The 17,600-nt window shown below is 43.8% G+C and overlaps 1 protein-coding gene across 14 annotated transcripts in view; it reads left to right on the top strand.

Moving 5' to 3' along the window:
* The window catches only part of CCDC30 (coiled-coil domain containing 30), a 110,298-nt gene extending 94,500 nt beyond the window's left edge, over positions 1 to 15,798 (top strand). For 11 of the 14 annotated variants that reach the window (XM_055138438.1, XM_055138435.1, XM_055138440.1 and 8 more), the window contains 5 exons: positions 5,077 to 5,218; positions 8,975 to 9,111; positions 10,286 to 10,400; positions 14,541 to 14,605; positions 15,444 to 15,798. In XM_055138438.1, the coding sequence (XP_054994413.1) occupies positions 5,077 to 5,218; positions 8,975 to 9,111; positions 10,286 to 10,400; positions 14,541 to 14,605; positions 15,444 to 15,642 (658 nt within the window). In that variant the 3' untranslated portion in view covers positions 15,643 to 15,798. Of the gene's footprint in view, positions 1 to 5,076; positions 5,219 to 8,974; positions 9,112 to 10,285; positions 10,401 to 10,848; positions 10,917 to 14,540; positions 14,606 to 15,443 lie in introns of those variants that run through there. The other 3 variants (XM_055138433.1, XM_055138437.1, XM_055138436.1) reach the window with 3 other exon arrangements.
* Positions 15,799 to 17,600: the final 1,802 nt, after the last annotated feature.

Below are 17,600 nucleotides of genomic sequence, written 5' to 3'. Positions count from 1 at the left end.
CAATGTCTTTGCCTGCTAATGAGGGTGGCTATTGTTTATGCCCACTGCCTTTAAGATAGCAGATCCTAACTCTGGAGTGGCACAGACCTAGGTCCCAAGGGTCAATCATTTTTAATAATTCTCCCCTCTATGATATGAGAGAGAGTACAGTGGGTAGGGCCTTTGTCTTGCACACAGCCAATCAGGGTTCGATACCCAGGATTCCATATGGTCCCCTGAACGTTGCCAGGAGTAATTCCTGAGTGCAGAGCCAGGAGTACCCCCTGAGCATCACCAGGTGTGGCCCAAAAACAAAAATAATATTAAAAATTAAAAATTAAATCCCCCATGTGTTTCTGATGAGTATCATAAGTTAAAGATGACATGTTTAGGAATAAAGATGAAAGAACTGTCAAAGCTCTAGGTTTGGCATTATCCCCCATCCCAGTCCTGACCCTCACAGACGGTCCTTATTCTTTCCATGCTTTCCCAGCCTATCTTCCAGAGGAACCAGTTTCTTGCCTTTTTGGAAGTAGAAATAAGAGAAAGGCCACATGGTTTCACTTAAACACAAATGAAAGTTGTCCCTAAATTTTAGGACACGAGTATTCTGCTACCCCGTAGTTCTTGCTGATAGTTAACAAAGACAAAGGAAGCTGAGGAAATGTGTGAATTCTGCACACCAGTTGGCCAACGTTCTAACCCAACAAATAAGCACTGCAGATGGCTGGTCGGCGAGGGCAGGGGAGGGCCTGAGCTCTCACCGGCTGTGCTGCATCAGCCTGTCTCTAAGTCACACATGCTACTATGGGGAGGACCCAGAGAGAGTATCGGGCAGTCGAGGCTAGTCCACAAGAAGTGCAGGATTCCCTCAGCAGAGCAAAACCAACTGTGAAAGAGATGGTGGCATGCTAGAGAGAGAGCCCAACGCACCTCCCTCATGATTTGCTTTGCACGTGGAAGGCCCGGGTTCAAGCTGCGTGGCCCCCAGGTGTCACCCACAGAGCCAGAGGTAGCCCCTGACCACCATCAGGTGTGGCAAAAAAGTAAAACAGTTGAAAAATACATATGAATATTGAGGCTGGAGGGATAGTATAGCAGATACAGTTTTATTTTATTTTTTTATTTTATTTTTTATTGAATCACCTTGTGGAAAGTTACAAAAGTTTCAGGTTTAAGTCTCAGTTATACAATGCTCAAACACCCATCCCTTCACCAGTGCACATATTCCAGGTGGTCCCTTCTTTATCTGAGCTGTCTTTTCCCCCAGCATGTGAGGTCACCTTCTACGCTGTGGAGTAATCCTCCTGGTACTTATCTCTACTACTCTTGGGTGTTAGTTTCCCATCTGTTACTTTATATTCCACAAATGAGTGCAATCTTTCTCTCTGTCCAAGAGGGCTATTTCTTAATGGTGAAAAGATATGTTCATCAGGAAGAATTCATAGTCGTAAATGTATATATGCACCTAATGAAGGACCAGCAAAATACAAAACAATTGCTAAACATTGTCAATATGGCAACATTCCCCCAAACATTATACAGATTCAATGCAGTCCCCGCAAGAATAACCATGACATTCCTCAAATAAATAGATAAAACACATCTGAAATTTATATGGAACAACAATCAACCCACCCCGGGAATAGCTAAAGAAGTCCTCAGGCAAAAGAAAATGGGATGTATCACTTTCCCCAACTTCAAACTGTACTATTAATCAGTGATCATCAAAACATAAGGGAAGATAGACCCTCAGATCAATGGAATAGAATAGAAAACCCAGAGATAGATTGTCAGGCACATAGTCAATTAAACCTTGATAAATGGGCAAAATAATATAAACTGGTGCAAGGAAAGCCTCTTCAACAAATGATTCTGGGAAAACTGGTTGGCCACATGCAAGAGAGAAAAATAATGAACTCAGACCTCTTTCTAATGCCATGCACAAAAGTCAAATAAAAATGGATCCAAAGCCTAATAGCAGATACAGTTTTAGACTTGTATGTGGCTGCCTGGGCTGGAGCGATAGCACAGCGGTAGGGCATTCACCTTTCATGCGGCCGACCTGTGTTTGATTCCTCCGTCCCTCTTGGAGAGCCCGGCAAGCTACCGAGAGTATCTCGCCCACACGGCAGAGCCTGGCAAGCTACCCGTGGCATATTGGATATGCCAAAAACAGTAACAATAAGTCTCTCAATGAGAGACATTACTGGTGCCCGCTCAAACAAATCGATGAGCAACGGGATGTGGCTGCCCTAGGTTCAATCCCTGGCATCACATATGATCCCTGAGCCCACCAGGAGTGATCCCTGAGTGCAGAGCCAGGAGTAAGTCCTGAGCACTGCTGGGTGTTGCCAAGAAATATATACATAAATATCATGAAGACTAGATAACATGGTAAAAAGCACACACTATAATAAGTAAAAAGAGCTAAAGATTATTATTTTAATACTACAATGGATAAATAAAATATATTATATAATATCGCAATATTGATCATATTAGGAATTGAGTTTTTACCCGAATTTTTTTTCTCTATGTTCCCTTGTTAAGGAATAAATTGATTTTTTTAGGGGCCAGAGCCATAGTATAACCTGTAGGGCTCTTGCCTTGCATGCAGCCAACCCAGGTTCTATCCCTGGCATCCTGTATGGTCCTCTGAGCACCACCAGAAGAAATTCCTAATTCCTGAGTGCAGAGCCAGGAGTAATCCTTGAGCATTGCCAGGTATGGCCCAGAAAGCAAAACAAACAAACAAACAAATATGTATTATAGTCCAAATGGCAGAATGAGAGAGACAGCAGGCCTTGGCAATAGTACAGTGGGTGAAGCACTTGCCTCACACACGGCCAACCTGGGTTCCATCCCCAGTATCCGAGTGCAGAGCCAGAAGTGACCACTGAACATCCAGTGGTGCCCTCTGCCACCGTCAAAAAAAAATTCAAAAAGTCTAGTTCAGAAGCATGCACACACATTTATTGGGGCCAGTGCAATAATATAGTGGGTAGGGTATTTGCCTTGCACACAGTTGACCTGGCTTACAAAGTGGCATCCAGTGTGGTCCCCTGAGCACCACCAGAAATAATTCCTGAGCTCAAAGCCAGGTGGGCCCCACACCCCAATTAAAAAATATTTTAATGTTGTTCCAAATGTACCAATAAATAAATAAAATAAATAAACAAATAAATAGGAGAGACAGCAGCTATCTGGCATGGAAAGCTTAAAACCTGATTTTCAATACCCAGGACAGGATGGATAAAAGAAATACATATTGGATTTCAAGTTACTTCCCTCTATGCTAGGAGTCCCCACCTCCCCTCCACCACCACCACACGCACTTCTACACACTCTGTCTTCCTCGAAATCAGGGGATCTCTGGATGCCTACACAAACCCTGGGATCTGTTAGCAGACGAGGAAAAGGGCCATCCCACTCCCAAGAACCACAGATAAACTGTTAATAGTGAAACAAAGTGGCCCTCTCAGATATCTGGGGCTTTCTCTCACACTTCAGCCTGCATCAGAACCTCCCCCCTTGCAGCTTGTTAAAACACAAAGTTCCTGGGGCCAGAGAGATGGCCCAGTGGGTGGAGAGCACACTTTGCTTGCAGACGACCTGGCTTTGATCCCCGGTACCACATGGTTCCCTGAGCATCACCAAGAACGACCCTGAAGCACAGGGCTGGGAACAGCTCCTGAGCACCGCTGGTGTGGCCCAACAACCTCCCAAAATTTTTTAAATAGAATACCCAACACCGATCATCTAGCTGTACATTCATCGTCATCATCCCATCAATTTTAAAACGTTTCCCTACCTGAAAAAGAAGCCCCTTAACTCCCAGTGCCCTCTTCCCGTTTCCCCACCCCAAACTCAGTAGTCTACCTCTTTGTCCATTCTATTTGCATACTCTGCATATTTATGAAAATGAAGTCATTAAATGTGTCCTTTGTGATGAACTTCTTTAGCCAGCACAGTGCTTTCTAGGTTAGCCCAACCTTGCATACAGCCATAGTTCTTTTTTAACCTATATAGCCAAATTTCATCTGAGTTGCTATGTTATTTGAGGGGGTCGGCCAATGCTTGATTTTTTTCTAAATTAATGATAAAGCATCCCCCATATAACCTACCAAATTAGGGATGGTCTACTTTGGGGTAGGGAGGAAAGCCCACGGCCCAGGAGATCCTTACATGCTGTTTTGTCTCTATTCTTCAGTTGGGGAAATTCAGTGTTTGTACCTTCTGGGCACTTGCCCATTGCTGTGGGTGCCAGCTTTTTGTGTGGACATCCATTTTCATTTCTCTTACATACCTAGGAGTCAAATCACTGCCAGGTACTTAGTGTCCTCATCTGGGCAGCTGGCCAGGCTTCTCCAAAGAGTTTGCATTCCTACCTGCACTGCAGGAGGGCCCCGATTGATCTACCCCCTTGTCAGCATTTATTATCATCATTTTGTTTTAGTCACCCTAAGGGTGGTATCTCCTAATGATTTAGACTTGCATTTCCTTAATAGCTAATGAACACCTTTATTTGTCTTTACTGGCATTCTACTAGGAACTCAGATTTAAATCTATGTTGAAATCAGAGTTCTAAGGGGAGACTTGTATAGACTTGGTATTTAAAAGTCTAGGCTCAAAGCAAGGACTGAGAGCAAACCCAGTTATCTTCCAGTTGACTAAACAAGATTGAGGTGGGCTATATCCCTATCTAAGGGTCTGGCCAAGAAGAAGGCATTTTTATGGATAACTTAATTAGCAGAGCAGGATTTTAAATTTAGGTATCAGAAATAAGTAGTTACGGAGTTTCCTAAATTGCTCTCTGACACTAAAACTATGATGTAACTACCAGGTCAAGATCATGGTGGGCCAGAATCCCAAGTCCCTGGGAATCACCAAACCTGCTGTGATTTAGCATGTCCTTAGTCTATCACTGTTTTCTTGGGAGTAGAAATGCTGCAGGTGTGAAGCAGAATATATACCCACATCGTTGCCTGTCCTTGACAAAGCAAGAGGAGAGAGCCCAACTGAAGGGCCCACTGTAGAGGCAGAATAAAGGCTCACTGTACTCAGGGGCGCCTGTGTTTGAATTTACCTTCCTAGAACCTACAATGAGAAACATCACCACCAAAAAGCCAAGCTGCACAGAGTCAAGGATCGTTGGGCTCAGGATGTAGAACAACGAGATGAGAGGATCAAACTACTTGAAAATGAAGTTGTTGTCCTACGACAACAGTATGGAAAGGTGAGAGAAAAAAAAGACGGTGATGAGCTCACCAGTGAAGCCAGACTCGGGCATGGAGTAGCCTCTGGGTGTCACGCTTCCTCAAACTCTCTTCGTAGGGGCTGGAGCAATAGCACAGCGGGTAGGGCATTTGCCTTGCACACGGCCAACCCGGGTTCGATTCCCAAAATCCCATATGGTCCCCTGAGCACCGCCAGGGGTAATTCCTGTGTGTGCAGAGCCAGGAGTAACCCCTGAGCATTGTCAGATGTGACCAAAAAACATGAAAAAAAAATCTCTTTGTAGCCCATTTCTGTTCCCCACCTCCTTTCAATGTGAATTATCCTTCCAACCCTGGATAGATATCTATAACTCAGAGCAGTACTAACTCATATCAACACTGAAAATACTGACATATCAGCACTGACAACTCAAGATCAGTATGTCGCCTTCAAAGAAAATATGTACCTATGGCTAGAGAAGTAGAGCAGTGGATAGGGCCCCTGCATTGCATGCATCTAACCTAGATTTGATCTCTGGTCAGAAATTACTTCCCTAAGTACAAATTCAGGACTAAGCCTTGAGCACTACCAGGTGTGGCTACAAAGCAAACAGGAACCTAAGCTGAGGTGACAGAAGCCAGTCACTTGGATTTTTTAGTGTCTGCCTATTTTGTCACTAGTTTGAAAAGACTGTGATCCAGGTTAGACTCTCAAGTAGAAAACAACCTGGAAAGGTTACAGAGAAAGTAGCAGTGGTGGCTAATGGTCCTCCAGAAGCAGGGGGCTCCTTCCCCATTGCTGATTCACTCGCCCCGCTGCCTACCTCCAGGTCTGGGCTAGCGTGGCAGTCACGGCCCCCACTTCCAGTAGAACATCTTCTGTCCTCCTGACTGTGCAGAATACTGCCCCCAAAATTCATGTCTCCCTGCAACTTCAGAATGGGACCTAGTATTAAAATGATGTCTTTGCATGCATAATGAGACAAGGCCATGTTTGCTGGCATGAACCCTAATCCAGTGTTACACCAAGAGAAGAAAAGGAGGGTGGGGTCTGGTTCATGCAGTAGACCAGTTACCTTGCATGGGCAAGCGTCTGGGTTTGATCCCTGAGCACTGCTGGGTGTGGCTCCTACAAACAATCTTTTAGGATAAAAGGAGAAAGGTAGGGAAAGACACCCACAGAGGCATGCAGGTGGAAATGGTCCTGGGCTGATGGAGGCAGCTTGGAGGGTGCAGCCACCAGGCAGGAATCGAGACATTTACTCACACCCACCAGAAGCTAGACAAGAGGCAGGGAGCAGCTCCTCCTGCTAGAAAAACTCTAGAAATGCCTTGGTCTTAGACTTTTAGCCTCCAACACCAAGATTAAGCTGCCCAGTTTGTGCTGATACATTATGGCAGCGTGAATAAACAAGTTTATCTACCTAGAGAACCATAGGTCTCTATGGAGTCCACTGGAGATTGCAAATAAGCAGCTAAGAGGGAGTCTTGGTCCTAAGGCCAGGGATGTGGCTTTTGCATGTACGTGTCATCTGCATGTACAAGGGCCCCAAGTTTGGTTCCTAGCATAATAGGGGTGGGGAAGGAACATTTAAAGAGAGGGAGGGAGGGAGGAAGGGAGGGAGAAAGAAGGGGGGATGAAAGAGAGGGATTCTGTCCTTTGGCTTGCTGCATTGGACGAGTATTGCAGTTTGGGGCCTGCGTCTAGCCTTGCCAATGACTAGACTAGCCTTGCTTTGCACAGTCCAAACGCCATTGTCCTTATCTGTAAGATGACAGGAGTAACCTGCTACCTACGAGGTTTGGGATGATTAAATATGAGATATCTAAAGTGGTGCCTGGCACTTACATACTTTCACGGATGTTATTTTCTTCTTTTTACTATAAATTCTTTGAGAAGCATGTTTATTAAAGCATGGCAGGTTCCCAAGAGAATGTGTTAGTAGAATTGGCAATACTTGGCTTAGAGAAGCCTGAGGGGAGAACTTTCTATGCCAGTGGTGCAGACTCGCAGGTCTTGAGTTTATATCCAGAGAGTAAGGTTGCTTTGGAAGACTTCGTTCCTTCCGCTTCTCTTCTTACAGAGCTTGTAAAGTCCTCTGACTGTTGTCTCCAAGCCAGATTTTACCAAAATATTTTATCCATAAGGAGAAAGTGTTCTGATTTTTTTTTTTGTTTCTAACATACTTGGTATTTCTTAGAGGACTCACCCAATTTCCTTTCTGACCACTTAGAAATGCAGAGTATACTATTCATGCAGTGGTTGCTTCCACTTTCAATCTTAATTGTAAGTATATTTATATACAAACACAAAAGATTACTACTAGTCAGTGGGGGGCCCTGAATGAAGGACCTTAACATCTGGAATGGGGGGGGCAAGAGAGAGCCCAGTGGGCTGGAGTGCCATATGGGAGGCCCAGGTTCGTTCTCCAGTACCGCATGCTCCCCTGAGCACCACTGGAGCAGCCCCTATCCATGGAGCTGGGAGAGCACCCGAGTACTGCCAGCTATGACTCAAAAATAAAATATGGAATTGTTTAATACAGAACACATATAATCTCATAATTCTTTAATAATAAATGGACTAAGGTGGGGAAAGCAAAGAGTGCAGTACAGGAGATAATGCACTTGCCTTGCATGCGGCCAGGCCTGGTTTGATCCCTGGAACTACATATATGGTCCTCTGAGCACTGCCAGGAGTGACCCACCATCACTGGCAGGTGTGACCAAAATAAGCAAACAAATTAATTAGTAGAGTCTTTTCTGAAATACATACGTATATACATATACATATATAATACATTTTCAGGGGTACCACACCTGGAAGTGCTCAGGGTTTACTCCTTGCAGGCTTGTGGAACCATATGGGATGCCAGGATCAAACCCATGTTGGGGGGCCGGAGCGATAGCAGAGTGGGTAGGGCGTTTGCCTTGCACGCGGCCGACCCGGGTTCGATCCCCGGCATCCCATATGGTCCCCCAAGCATTGCCAGGAGTGGTTCCTGAGTGCAAAGCCAGGAGTAACCCCTGAGCATCGCTGGGTGTGACCCAAAAAGCAAAAAAATAAAACAACCCATGTTGGCCACTTACAAGCAAGCACCTTACCCGCTGTACTATTGCTCTTGGCCCTGAATGATCTCGATTAGTACCTTGTTTTGTTTGGGGAGTCACAACCAAGCAGTGTTTGGAAGCCTCTCCCAGCTCTGTGCTTGGGATTGCTCCCAGGAGTGCTCAGAGTACCAGACTCCCTCCACCAAAGACCAAGATTATAAAGAGGAAATATAGAGAAAAAAAATTTAATAAGACACTTAAGGTATTTGGGTTTATTGATTAGTATTTTGATCCCCATGGAAAAGGAATAGTATCTTGTTGGAGGTTGGACGCTCAGATAATTTTAAGCATTGACCAAAATAGAGGTCAAAGAGACAGTACATGGGGTAGGACATCTGCTTTATACACAGCTGACCTGGGTTGAATCCTTGGCACTGCATATGTTCCCCTGAGAACTGCCAGGAGTAATCCCTGAGCACCGCCAGGTGTGCCCCCCCCCAAAAAAAAAGAAATGTTAACCAAAAGAAATAGCTCCCCCCAAATATATGTTATAAAAACAATGAAATGAATAGTGTCTAACTGACGATATCAGCAAACAGAAAAACAGATTAGAGGACCCGAGAGCAAAAGAGGAAATGATGTGAAAGCTGAGAAACGGGCAAATGTTCTTAGACTTCTAGTTTTTTATCTTATTGTAGTAATTGAGCGATCTGGCTCATTCCTAGGAGAAGGCATTCCAGGACCAAGTCACTTCCCAAAATAATACTCTGCTCCTAGAAAATGAGAAACTTCTGGAGCAACTCACAGAGAAGGATGAATTGATCCACAGTAACAAGTGGGTAATCACATCTGTCCAGAGCAGGTAGGTGTGGTACTGCCGAAGATCTCCACAAAGAGGCTGTTTCTGCCTAGGCGAAAGTCACTGCAGACTATGCTCCAAGCGTGCGGCCTGGCTCAACTGTTGCTCTCCTGTGTGCTGATTTTGGCAACTCATGCACATGGCAGAAGTGAAATTACAGAGAGTAACCTGCACTTGTGTGCGTTGGTGTGTGGGGGATGGAGCAGGGAAGTTGGCCCTGCAGATAGGCAGTTCCCCACAGTCTTTGATGCCCCGAAGACCCACTGTGCTTAGCTTTTCCTTGGTTTGATACTCATTTTTATTATCATTTGATACCTGTGGTATGCCAAGAGAGAACCAGGGTCATCTTAGTGACTCAAATTCAAGAAATCCACAACACACCAATGCAGTAATTTATAATCAGAAATGTGCCCGAACAGCTAAGAATTCTCATACCAGAGACTAGGCAGGTTGCTCAAAGGGATAGAGCATACACAGGCAGTTGGCCTGATCCCCAGCACCATATGTCCCTCTGAGCACTGGAGGTAGCTAGCTCTGGCAACCCCATAGCCTGGTGGCCCCCAACTAGTCGGCTGAGTCGTACTGTGCCACTGGTCTGAATACCCAACTGCTAATCCATGCATCGCTGGCAGTGCCCCCGCCACCCCCACCAACCAGCACTGCTGCTATCAAACAATTCTACCCTCCAGGCTAATTCTTCTCTCCTCGGTACAAAACTTTGATTATAATCAGAAGTGTTCTCAGAGCACAGAATCTGAGCAAAGACTGTGGGTTGATTTTCAGTGTCCCCAGGGTTGATAAGGACTCAGATTGGCATTTTATTAACACTACAGCAGGTGAACGCTGCTCTGAGCTCTCTACTCACTAAATCCATTCACACCTGTCCCCTAAGGAGACGATATTTTAGCCCAGAGAGGGAAGGGGACTCAGACAGCCTCCCCAATTGCTGGGCAGAGCATGAACCTCAGCGGCCATCTGGGAGAGGCAAAGAAAGGTTCTCTTTCTCAGACAGGTCAAGACTTAACCTATTTTATTTGGTCTTGGAAGAAGATGAGAATTACTCTGCCAAAGTTGCTTCTAAAATCTAAAACCCAGAGCTAGTGGGAAATGGGACATGGGTGGTCTTAACGGTGATCAAGAAGTGGGTAGCTAAGTCTCTGATTTGTGCCATTCTTAGAGTATTCTTCCTGGATAAAGAAAATAAGCAGTTGCAAGAGAACAGTCTGCGGCTCACCCAGCAGGTGGGTCTCTTGGAGCGCATTCTGCGGAGCATGCAGATCCGCACAGGAGAGGTGAGAATGGGCGCTGGGCTGGGGCCTTCGCTGGAAGTTGGGGGTGCTGAGATGGCTGTGTCCTCACTTCTTTTCTGAAGCATGCACGTGGCCCCATGACAGGGTCTGGGGAAGATCACACAGGCTGCATACAGGGCAGCAGAACCCGAGGCTTCTTGGGGCCAGCTTTGTCTTTGGTTGGTCAACTTCCGTTAAACCTCCTTCTCCTCCTCTGTGACCATAAAGAAAGTTGTGAATGAGTCATAACTTCTTCCTTAGCACGTTGCTTTGCTGTTGCCTTTTGACTTCACTATCTCAATTCAGTGACATCCTGAAAGACAAGGATCCTCTCTCATGTCACTGTAGTTGGGGGGAGATGCTCCACAAATGCTTTAGAACGAATGGATGGTAAATGTTTCCACAGGTACATCTCACTCTCAACAACACCCTTTTACATGTATTCTTCCAGACCCATCCCAGAGATAAGGAAACCAAAGGCTCAAGGAAAAGTGAGAAGGCGGAGGGATAGTACAGCAGGTAGGGTGGTTTCTTTGCACACAGCTGACCTGGTTTTGATCCGCTGCATCTCATATGGTCCCCTGAGCCTGCCAGGAATGATTTCTGATTGCAGAGCTAAGAGTTAACCCTGAGCATCGCTGGGTATGGCCCAAAAACAAACCAGAGAGAGAGAGAGAGAGAGAGAGAGAGAGAGAGAGAGAAAGTAAAATTAGGCTGGACTGACAAGGAGTCAAACCAAGAATAACAAATGAGGGGACTGGAGCAATAGCACAGCGGGTAGGGCATTTGCCTTGCATGCGGCCGACCCGGGTTCGATTCCCAACATCCCATATGGTCCCCTGAGCACCGCCAGGAGAAATTCCTGAGTGCATGAACCAGGAGTAACCCCTGTGCAATGCCGGATGTGACCCAAAAAGCAAAAAAAAAAAAAAAAAAAAAAAGAATAACAAATGAGTCAGTGAAAAGTAATTAAGTTCCCCAAATCTAAGCGGACAAGTAACCACTTCTAGAAAGCTGTTACTAATAGTGTAGGTTCAGACATTGTCCAAAGTCCAGTAGCTCAGTTAGTCAACAAGAGGGACTATGGTAAGTAGAATTGCATCCTGAATCAAGGAGAGGTTTCCCACTCTCTTCCCTGGCTTATCTCATCCCTTGCTGGATATTTCTTCCAGACACTTAATAGCAAATCCTACATAATGGATATTATTGTTATGAAGATATGACTCACAGCCCTTTATTTATTTATTTATTTATTTATTTTGCCACATCCAGCAGTGCTCAGGGGTTACTCTTGGCTCCACACTCAGGATCCACCTCTAGTGGTGCTTGGGGGACCATATGGGATGTGAGAATTGAACCTGGGTCATCAGCATGCAAGCAAACATCCTACTCACTGTACTGTCTCTCTGGCCCCAAGCCCTGCATCTTGTTTGCTCACAAGAGAAACAATTATTCCTAGGTTTTGTTTTGTTTCACTTTTCGAAAATTATGTCAAAAGTAAAACATCAACTAAAATCCACATGCCTTTGTTTTACTTTGCCTTACTAACTTCCCTAACTGGCATTCCCATTTCTCCCTCCAATATTTATTTTAGCTGAACTTTTGTTTTATTTTTAAAGCTTGGGGAGGGTTGGGCTGGAGCGATAGCACAGTGGGTAGAGCATTTGCCTTGCACATGGCTGACCCAGGTTTGATTCCCATCATCCTATATGGTCCCCCAAGCACCTCCATGTGTAATTCCTGAGTGCATGAGCCAGGAGTAATCCCTGTGCATCGCTGGGTGTGACCCAAAAAGAAAAAACAATATTGAGGAGGGAGATGAAGAGATAATACAGTGAGTAAGGCACTTGCTTTGCACACAGCCAACCCATGTTTGATCCCCAGCATCTATCTGGTCCCCTGAGCACTGGCAAGAATGACTAAATTTAGTAAGCTCTAAATTTTTTAAACATTACAAGTTTTTATTTCTTTTTTTTTCTTTTTGGGTCACACCTGGCGATACACAGGGGTTACTTCTGTCTCTGCACTCAGGAATTACTCCTGGCGGTGCTCAGGGGACCATATGGGATGCTGGGAATCGAACCCGGGTCGGCCGCATGCAAGGCAAGCCCTACCCGCTGTGCTATTGCTCCAGCCCCACAAGTTTTTATTTCTTTTTGGGCTATGCCAAACTGTGGTTAGAGGACTGGAGGATAGTACAGCAGGTAAGGTACGTGCCTGGTCTGCATTTAATCCCTGACATCCCAATGGTCTCCCAAACACCACCAGGAGTAATTCCTGAGTGCAGAGCCAGGAGTAACCACTGAGCACCACTGGGTATGACCAAAAACAAAAACAAACTTAGGTCTTACTCCTGTCTCATTTCTCAGGGAATCACTCCTGGAACTAGTTGGTGGCTGTATGTGGTGCAGAGGATCAAACTAGAGTTGATCACATATAGAGCAAGCACCCAGACCCCTGTCCCACTTCTCTTTAACAAGGGTGTTTAAGCGCATATCTGAAACTATGTTGAGTGAGATACTGAATCTTTCTGGGTCTCTCCATGTATACAGTATATACATATATATGTACTATATATATGTATTATTAAGAATCCTTTTGACTTTTTTTCTTAAAAGGAGTCACCCAATTATGTTAACATAATTTTCAGTGGTTTATATCTTTGCTTAAGCTGTAACTGTCCTTGGTTATCTGTCACTCACGCTTATTTAATCACTCATTCAGCAAACATTTATGAATTCTGGAATCTATCCTAGATCTTTTCTTTTCTTCTTTGGGTCACAGCCAGCAATACACAAGAGTTACTCCTGGCTCTGTACTCAGGAATTACTCCTGGAAGTGCTTGGGATACCACGTGGAATGCTGTGGATTGAACGTAGGTCGGCCACGTGCAAGGCCACGTGCAAGGCCCTACCCGCTGTACTATCACTCCAGCCCCTCAAAATTATCTTTGAATTTAGAATTTTAAGGATCCTATAAATCAATACCTCATTTAATATAGGATGGAGAGAAAATTCAGATAGTTTAAATGACTTCTCTCAGGTCATAGAAATCCTGCTTATCTTTCCTAGGTCTTTTGATCCTTGGCTATTGAGTATCACATACTGCAAATAGGTCAGTATATTGAATCCCTGAGATCAGATATGTCTTAGGTTCCCTCCATCCTTGCAATATTTCAGTGGTTAAATTGGTAATAAATTAATATTTGTTGAATGGATACTATGAATTAAATAATAGAGGCAAAAATATAGGACAGTACCAAACACACATAGAAATCACTCAACAAATATTAATTTCTCAGCAATTTAGGCCTTTGATCTATCTCTCCAGCCTAGAATTTGGTTTTTTAGATTTCACATAAAATTGAGATTATATAGTATTCTTCTTTCTTCACACATACACACATGCTTTCTTATTTCAGTTAGAATCATTTTATAATTATTGTTCAGTTAGAATAATTCCAAGATCGTATACATTGTTACAAATAACAGTTTTCTTTTTCTTTTTTTTTTTTTTTTTTTTGCTTTTTGGGTCACACCCAGCAATGCTCAGGGGTTACTCCTGGCTTTGCACTCAGGAATTACTCCTGGCGGTGCTTGGGGGACCATATGGGATGCCGGGGATCGAACCCGGGTCGGCCGCGTGCAAGGCAAACGCCCTCCCCGCTGTGCTATCGCTCCGGCCCCTTTCTTTTTATTTTTATAGCTGATTAATATTCTTTATTCATTTATCTGTTGATAGACATTCAGATTGCTTTTGTATTTTGGCCATTGTAAATAGTGTTGTGATGAGCAAAGGGTGCAGAAATCTCTTGAGCTAGAGATTTTGTGTCCTTTGTCCTTTGGATATGTACACAGAAGTGCCATTGCTGTATCCTACTGGAGGAGCCGCCTGTATTATTTTCCATGGTGATGGCACCAGATTACATTCTCATCAGTAGTACACAAGGCGTCCCCCTTGCTCCACACCCCTGCCTCTATTTGTCATCTCTTATCTTTTTTTAAGAACGCTTACACGCTCTAACAGGTGCAAGAGAAGGGGATCAAATTTTTAACCAAGAAATATGAAAATATCAAGTTCTAGGCACTTGTTGCCAGTGACTAGTCATTACAATTTTTAATATTCATCTTTTTTCCATTTTAGGAAGCAATTGGTCATATACCTGAATTTGAACATCTGGCTAGAAACTTTCCCTTTTCAAACTCCAGGTTAGTAAAGACGTTAGTCAGTGCCACGGTGCCCACTAGTCCTGAGTTGCTAGCAGGAGAACGCTTAGTATTGGGAGATAATTTTCTCAATATTTAATAGTTGAGTCTTCTTCCGATGTATTCTCCCCTTATCTCTGCTTGGCATGTGCACATGCGCATGCTCTCACACACACGCTCCTGACTTAAGGTAGAAAATAATTAATACATATAACTTCATGTTCAATTTTATGCGGTTTTCATTGTTTTATTTTTGACAGCTGTAAAAGAACTAAACTAACAATTGTTGTCTTTTTTTTTTTAATTTTTTAATTGAGTCACCATGTGGAAAGTTACAAAGTTTTCAGGTTTAAATCTCAGTTATACAATGCTCGAATACCCATCCCTTCACCAGTGCACATATTCCACCACCAAGAATCCCAGTATAGCTCCACCCTGCACCCCCACACCCCTAACCCCCCCATGCCCCTAGCCCCCTCACCCTTAGCCCCCCCCCGCCTGTGTAACTAATAAATTTCACTTTACTTTCACTTTGATTGCATTCAATATTTCAACAAAACTCACTATTATTGTTTGGAGAGTCTCTCCCCTAAAGTCAGACCTGCTGAAAAGGAAGCATTAGATAATTTGTTTTCCATTGCTGAGGATGAAGAGGTATGAGGTCGAGTGACCACACTTAGCGGCCTCTTGGTTTTGGGTTCCTGTATTTTAGTATTTTAGTAACTAAGTCCAGAGAGATATCTGCCAGAAGTTGCATCATTGCCAACTTGTACTTCTACAATTGTTGTCTTATCACAATTCCAGCCTGCTACCCAGTGTCCTCATATTTGGCCTTTCTTAGTTTTTCAGGAAGATGCTTGAAAGAATCAGTTGAGAGTCTCCAAGAGGCTGAAGATCAAAAGCCAGAAGATGCAATGACAAACGTCAAGTCCTGTGTAGGTCTTTTGGCTTCCCAGAGTTCTGAAACTAGCTGTATTAACATGGCTTCTCTGAATGAGACAAATATCATCCAAGAACAAGACAAAAAGACAGAGCTATAAAAAACCACTAATCTCTAAATCTAGACTGATTAGAGCAACTAACTTAAAGTCTTGGTAAGAAGGTGAAACAAGACATGGAGAATATTCACAGGATCCTATTGGACCAGTAGTTTACAAAATTGTTTTTATACTCATTAAATCAGTTCTTAAAATGGATGTCTCAAGTTTGGTTGATCTCCTCAAATGCCTGGTATGAGTCAATGTAGTGTTTAAATTTAGGAGCTTTAAGAGAGCACAGCCTTGGCCTAGTCAGCAAACTTTCCTATCTCATGAGCATTTACTTACGTTTTTTTTTTTCTTTTTGGGTCACACCCGGCGATGCTCAGGGGTTACTCCTGGCTCTGCACTCAGGAATTACTCCTGGTGGTGCTCAGGGGACCATATGGGATGCTGGGAATCGAACCCAGGTCGGCCATGTGCAAGGCAAACACCCTACCCACTGTGCTATCGCTTTAGCCCCCATTTCCTTATGTTTTAAAAGTAAAAAGAGCATAACTGAATTAAAGCAAAAACTTTAAAAAGGAAAAATCCCTTGGTACAGGAGAGATAATGTAGTGCACGCCTTGCACGTGTTGATTGACCCAGGTTCAATCCCCAGCCCCACACATGTCCTTCAAGCCCCACTAGGAGTGATCCCTGAGTGCAGAGCCACGAGTTTGGCCTGAGAACCACTGGAAACGTCCCCCAAACCAAAAAATATCTCCTATAAAATTTAAAAGGTCCTTCTATGATCCCACACAACTAGTAAACACAACTTGTTAAGTGCATGCCTTGTATGCATGAGATATTCAATCCTTGGCTGGGATGAGGGTGGAGGGGTTCTAGAAGATTCATCCCACCTAAACACAACTGTTTTGTAGTTATTCCTTTGTGGTTCTTATTTAAATGGATGTTTTTTATTTATTTATTTGGTCGGGCTCAAGGGACCATATGGGGATGCCAGAGATGGAGTCAGGGTTGGCCTCATGCAAGGCAACCACCTTACTTGCTATACTATCTCTCCAGACCCTCAAATGCATATATTTTAATGGTTGCATTATTTCCATAGTCTAATTTCTCTGCATTTAACATACCATAAAGCATTTCCCTTTATTTCTTTTTTTTTTTTTGGTTTTTGGGTCACACCTGGCGATGCACAGGGGTTACTCCTGGCTCTGCACTCAGGAATTACTCCTGGCGGTGCTCAGGGGACCATATGGGATGCTGGGATTTGAACCCGGGTCGGCCGCATGCAAGGCAAACGCCCTACCCGCTGTGCTATCACTCCAGCCCCATTTCCCCTTATTTCAATAGCATTAATATTTCTTACTACAGCAAAGTGATATTCTATATGTTGATGTTCTATAAATTATCATTTAAGTTGTTTCTACTTTCCACTATTTAACATTATTCTGTTGTGAAATCCTTGTGAGTGTAACTCTTAGCTAAATTTATTTCAACAAACCAATTTACAAGATTGACATCACTGGGTCAAAACATGTAATGCTGTATAGTTGGGTAAATCACTTGCTGCATCACTTTAAAAAAAAAAAAAGAGGTGTGGGCCAGAGAAAATAGTAGAGAGGTTAAGGCACTTGCAGTCATCTCTGGTTCTACCTCTGGAACTGCATATGGTCTCCCAAACACTGCCAGAGGTCATTCCAGAGCGTAGAGCCAGGAATATCCCTTGACAACTGCTAGGTGTGGCCCCATACCTCGCCCCTCCTCCCCAACAGCTGAGAATATCAACATATTGTTCTGTAGTCAAACTTTTAAATCATCAATTTCTTGATCCATAAAATAGAAATAAGTTCCTATTGCATATTTCAAATAAAATACAAACTATCCATTTAACACTTAGAAGCAGCTTAGCATGTTCTAGGTTTCTGGGGGATTTTGTCAGGCTTTTTTTTTTTCAGTTTTTTTTTGGGGGGGTCACAGCCAGTGATGCTCAGGGGTTACTCCTGGTTCTGTATACA

The sequence above is a fragment of the Sorex araneus genome, chromosome 5 (assembly GCF_027595985.1).
Source record: "Sorex araneus isolate mSorAra2 chromosome 5, mSorAra2.pri, whole genome shotgun sequence".
NCBI classification, from domain to species: Eukaryota; Metazoa; Chordata; class Mammalia; order Eulipotyphla; family Soricidae; genus Sorex; species Sorex araneus.
The sequence above is the reverse complement of the archived record's forward strand: the minus strand, read 5'-3'. Positions and strand labels throughout refer to the sequence as shown.